Raw genomic sequence first — 6,000 nt, 5'->3', positions numbered from 1 at the left:
GGAGCCGGAGCCCGAGCCGAGTGACAGGCGCGGCCTCTCGCTGCCCGGACCCTGAGTGCAGCCGGCGCGGTGTACCTGTGGCTGCCGGGCCGCCCGCCCGGGAAGTGTCGCGGGGGTCGGTCGAGCGGGACCAGGCTTCGAACCGGGAGCTCCAGGCCGGGGGCTCTGAGGTGGGGGGCTGGGGATCTGGGAGCTGCCTCCACGGGGCTGGGGAGGGGCTGCCTGGAAGGAATGGGACAAAGTGAAAGTCTCCAGACTGCTGGGGTGGGGGTGGGGGTGGCGGTGGGGAGCGTGGGGAAGAAGGAAGTGGTGCTGGTGATTATTTGGTGCCTTGGACTGGCTTTTAATGACGGCGATGGGGGTTCGGGCTCCCAGTGGGCTTCCATGGATATCGGTCCCTTCTTGGCGAATTCCTCGGATTAACGAAAGGGCCTTTTAACCCTTCTAGGATGACCTTTTAGAGAAAAGTCTTGAGGTTTGATTCCTTTTCCCTCCTTTCTGCTCAACACTCTGGGAAGCTTCGTTCTCAGGTGGAAAGCAGTTGTGCTGTTTTATTGAAACACGGAGCGTATTTGTTTATACCTTGGTGGACCAGTGCGGAGACTGTGGTACCGAGAGCACACATTGCTTCTTAGCCTCAGACCCAGGATGTCCTTCTCCCAAACGTGTGTGCGATTGGGGTTCCGATGACGGCTGTCCAGGGCCTGCCCTGGCGGGGGGTCCCAGCTGTACTGCTGAAATTGTCTCCCAGCCTAGTCAGTATTCCCTAGCTCAGACTTTTTTGTGGTTGTTATTTTGCTGATTGCAGATATCTTTGCTTTGCTGACATCCTGTTTTGTTTTTGGTTTTTACATCCCATTTGTTGTTTCTTTTTATCACAGAAACGCTTCGTTAAGGGGCTCAGGCAGTACGGCAAGAACTTCTTCAGAATTAGAAAGGAGCTGCTTCCCAATAAGGAAACAGTGAGTACAATTGGACTTTATGTAACTTGATTTTTTTTTCTCTTCTTTGCCCCTGCTGCTTCTCCGCACTTGATCTTATGAAATGGTTTCCTTTAACCCTGTGCTGTGCTCAGACTCTGGCTGGCCCCTAAGATCTGCTTCATTTTACTTCCTTTACTTTTAGCTCCTGATTTTAGGTAGTAGTGACAGATTATGCTTTATCCCCCCACAAAGAAAGAGGACTTACCTTGTAAGAACAGAAAGGTCTTTGGCAACAGAGGGTTAGTTGGGGGTTGTCTGGGGTGTTGAGCCATTAACATCTAATTGTAAATATAGTGGCTGAAACAGGAAATGTCATTTACCACCAATTGGATTTGGTTATTGACAGAAGGCATCAACCGAGCAATAGAATGAAGAGATCTGTGGCTCACTAGACTTTGAATTCTATGGGGACTTTTTCTTTTTTTAATGTTGCTTATGTTTTGAAGAGTAGTTTTAACTCTTTAATTTTCCAGCCTTAAAAGTTTGCACTTTTCAGGGTGCCTGGCTGGCTCCGTTGGAAGAGAATGTGACTCTTGATCTCAGGGTCATGAGTTCGAGTCCCACGTTGGGTTTAGAGGTTACTTAAATAAATAAGTAATTTTAAGTAAAAGTTTGCGCTTTTCATTCAACAGATAGATACACAAGGATTCTTATAAATTGCTTAAATGAGCCTTTTATAAATTCCTTTGATATTTCACAAAGCTGAGAATCCCATCTTTTGCTAAACTTGGGGTAGGAGGGTTTGCTGAGGAAAGTTCAGAGTAAAGTTATATAAAGAGAATACTAGCAGGGGATTCAGTCTCATTCACCTGAATTCCTTCCAGGTGGAATTGGAGGGGGGTGGAGAGTTCTTCTGGCTGAGCCAGGGAATGAGTAAGCTGGGAATGGAGTGGGACCAACCAAGTCCCAGTGTCTGTGGCCTCTGCAGAGCCTAGTTACCGGAAGTGCTTCATGGGCCTTGGGGATGGAGGGTGAATATTTAGATATTGAGCTGCTTTCACTCCACCCCCACCCTCCCTGAGTGAAAGGAGGAAATGAAGAATATCCAGTATAGAAGGAGCTGGGTTGTTTTGGTTTGGTTTGGTTTTTAGTTTTCTAATTGGGTGTTGTTGATTGATTTCCTCCTATTCAATTTTGATTCTTTTATTCTGAGTTGGTTGTTTTTGTTGTTGTTTTTAATGAACTGTTTCTAGACACTTTTTCTGTATGGTATCTTATGTGAACAGCAGTAACTCATAATAGGAAAGAAAGGTTCTGAGATTTCAAGTATAGCCTTATATAAATCGGTGGTTTGCATCAACCAGTCATACTTACATTAAACTTTTAATATTTTTTATACATCTAAATATGCTGAGATGGGTCATTTTGAGAATGGTTAAAAAAAGAGAGAACTGTTGATAGACATTAAACTAAAATATATGCTGTAATTGAGCTGTGTAATCAACTTTTTTTTTTTTTTTGCTCTTCCCAGAACAGATTGGAAAGAGGTATTTAAATGTGGAAGAGTGAAAGAAATACCTTTGAGTTTTCTGAGGATTTCAATTATTTGAGGTTTGATATGTACTTTTATAAAACTAAAATGCTTTACGCAAGTGTAGGAATTTTGGTTTGGCCAAATTGGAGTGAAAGTGAGATCCATGAGTAGGTGTGGTCTGATGCTCCAGTTTTCTCTCAGCTCCAGTTTTCTCTCTCCCTGTGCTCTGCTAGAAGCTGCAAACCATGAAGAATTTGATAGAAGATATGGCTTGACAATTATTTTATCTTTCTGTTTTAAAAAATAAACTTATAATAGTAAGATTAAGCATTAAATCTAAAATCTACCATCCAGCATTTCGGAAATGCCGGGCAATTTTATCTAGTGTTTTATCTCTTTAGTGGAAAACAGATCTGAATAACATTTAGCCTAGGTAAGGGTCTTCTAATCTTTTTTTTTTTTTTTTTCCTTGCTTTTGGCTGTCCCTTATCCTTACCAATGATGTCTGACTCAATAAGTAGTCCTTTTCTCACCCACAGAGAAGTTACTGCTACCCCAGCCTTTTGTGCTGGTTCTCTCTAGTCTTTTCTAGGCACCTCTGTCCTGAGACCCTTCCTTCCCCATGACTCCCTGCCATCCCTGTTTTCCAGCCATGTTGCTTCTCTCCTCACTTCTCCTCTGGCACCCAGCAGCCTTCCTGTTTCCAACCTCTTCATCAGGGCATGATCATTGGCGCTAACAGGAGAGTTGTTGGCAGCCCTGGAGGGTTTATTATGGCTGACATTGGCTAAACGTTCCTAGTGTCCTGCTGTCTTTTGCCTGCAATTGGGGGAGTTTGGTGGTAGGGTAAATCTCTTAAGTATTCAAAACCATCTGAGAGAGAGAGGCACTCATTTTATATTTTCCTTAGTTATCAACATAGCCAAGCTAATCATTCACAACTCCTAGGGTGGAGAAGGCAAAGGTTATTTTTCATTTTTGCTGCAGAAAATGGGAAAATTTGCAGGTACTAGTGTCCTTGGTTCAGAATTTTCTTGGTAGACTTCATATGGTCATGCCTCTTTTTATATCAAATCCCTCTAATCTAGATACTTTCCACATTCTCTTCTATTTGCCACAATTATTGACTCATTTCTTTGCTGTTCTCAACTGACTTGAAACTTCAGAAGGGTGTCAGCATCCAAAAGAACACGCCCAACTGGGCATGGTGTGGGGGTCACCAGACCTGTGTTCTATTCCTGGCCTTACGGGTCGCTTATAGTACTTGACGACCTCTTCTAATTGTGGTGTGCTCTAGCTGTTCATTGGGAAGTTCAGGTCAGATCCTGACAAGGACTGGAGAATTATCTACTCTAAAATGGTGTTTCTTTGTGTGAGAATTGTATAGATGCCAGAATCTTTATAAAATGTTGGCACACCTTTGGCTCTTGTTGTGCCCTAGAGCAGAGTGATGGTTCTCGCCTCCTGTGGGACCTTCCGCAGATTACTCAGTCTCTCTGTCCTTAACTGCCCGTGTCTGTAAAATACGGTGATCCTTCTACCCTCTAGAATTGTTTTGAGAATTTAAATGAGCTAATGTCTACAGAGAGTGTATAAAAACATTTGAAAATGACTCTTCTTCCCATCCACCCCAAATACTTTTAGTCTACGTAAGGGTCCTAGCTACCTGAAGTAAAGTAGCTAAATGCTGTGGAAGGTACGGAATTATTTTCCGCTTGTAAACATACCAAACCTGTATGAAAAGAAATGACCTGTTTCTTATCTTCTGTCTTGTGAAAACCCCTATTCATTGAAAAACTGGGAGGGGGTGAAGGGCGGTGCCTAGTTTAAAGGATGCATTTCCTCTGTCTTGAAGCTTTGTTGAGGAGACTTCCATCCTTACTGGATCATTCAATGCAGTTTTGCAGACAGGTTCCTGGTGAGCATGGACATAAACAGCTTTCCTATTCTGTTGGCTTCTGGTGTTTGTTACACAAGAGCTAAATCTGGCTTTTCTCTGAGAACAGTGTCTGTGATGGTAGAAAACCAACCATTTATCAGAAGTTTAGTTGAGTGGGTATTACAGGTTAACCTCATGGTACCCAAGAGAATAACTGTAAGTCAAATATTTTAGTGTCATGTTGGTACAAATATCCTGAGTTACTACCTTTCTCCCATTCTTCTTTTCTCTATAACTGATTACCTTCTTTAATACATTTATGAGTAATTAGTAGTAAGATATGGTAAAGGATCGTTGCTGAGCATCTCAGATTCCCATTGGCTGTATACCTCTTCTCTCTCAAGACACTCTTTGGCCTAATCCACATCAGAGTCTTGGGTGTTAGTGCGTTTGTGTAAATCAGAGCGAGTGTCCTAGTGGCTGAGCTTCTGAGATGATGGGCAGTCAGGCCTCCAGGGTATCGCTTTAAGCACTGCCACATAATCTTTGGATCGATGAATTACATGACCTCTGATGCTAAGATAATGCTTGAGAAAATAGGAGACCTAATAGAATTGAATCTTAAATGACCAGGAAGGGAACCCATATTGTAAATAATACAAAATTATGGGCGTTCCAAAAATAATTCTTTGTTTGAGTTTTTTTTTTTTTTTTTTTTTTTTTTTTTTTTTTTTTTTTTTTTTTTTATTTATTTTTTTTTTTTAAAGATTTTATTTATCCACTTGACAGAGAGAGACACAGCGAGAGAGGGAACACAAGCAGGGGGAGTGGGAGAGGGAGAAGCAGGCTCCCCGCAGAGCAGGGAGCCCGATGCGGGACTCGATCCCAGGACCCTGGGATCATGACCTGAGCTGAAGGCAGTCGCCTAACCAACTGAGCCACCCAGGCGCCCTTTGTTTGAGTTTTATACACATTGCAGTTTTCTTCAAAATCATGAGATGATTACTCCGATGACAGTGACATGTATCTTCTTTCACACTGAGCACATGTCTGTGTTGTTTGATTCAGAGACTTTCCCTGTCTGACACCTGGATGATTGTCCCTTGAATCCTGGCTGGCCTTTGTGTATAGCTCTATCTACTGTTATTCAGACAAATTCAGCCAGCATCGGATTGCAGACAGGAAATGCTTACTCAGTGACTTACCTCAGATGCAACTAACATTAGTGAGAAGACAGTGTGATCTGCCCCAACTTGGTGGAGAGGAGAGGTGCTTCCAGCATGTTATTAGCCTGTGGAAGGAGGTGGAAAGGGTGTGTGCCTTGACTGTCTTTCTCATCTCCGTAGTTTTATTTTTGTGCACCTAGCCCAGTAGGGATTAAGCTCGTGTTGTTTGTAATCTCGGTTACTAGCACATTAATATTTTCTATACTAAAAAACTCATTTTGTAACCCACTTCCCATTTTCAGAGCTAAATATTCTGTATAGCTTAATTTAAAAAAATTTTGTATGCCCACCGAGCACTGTAATGGGTGAGATGTCTATAACGAGAACCACGGTGCCATCCGTGCCCTGCAGCAGGGTAGGTGTACCGTGTGCATGCTTTCCATGTTTGGCAATGTGTGCTAAGGGCCCTGGTGGAGGCTCAGGCCCACAAAGTGTGCA

The 6,000-nt window shown here is 43.0% G+C and overlaps 1 protein-coding gene across 1 annotated transcript in view; it reads left to right on the top strand.

Moving 5' to 3' along the window:
* The window catches only part of RERE (arginine-glutamic acid dipeptide repeats), a 265,002-nt gene that overhangs the window by 207,178 nt on the left and 51,824 nt on the right, over positions 1-6,000 (top strand). The window contains 1 exon segment of the mRNA XM_044914376.1: positions 882-962. Coding sequence (XP_044770311.1) covers positions 882-962 — 81 coding nt within the window.

The sequence above is a fragment of the Neomonachus schauinslandi genome, chromosome 4 (genome assembly GCF_002201575.2).
Source record: "Neomonachus schauinslandi chromosome 4, ASM220157v2, whole genome shotgun sequence".
In the NCBI taxonomy this organism is placed as follows: domain Eukaryota; kingdom Metazoa; phylum Chordata; class Mammalia; order Carnivora; family Phocidae; genus Neomonachus; species Neomonachus schauinslandi.
Note: the sequence above shows the minus strand (reverse complement) of the source record. Positions and strands in the feature narration are given on the sequence as shown.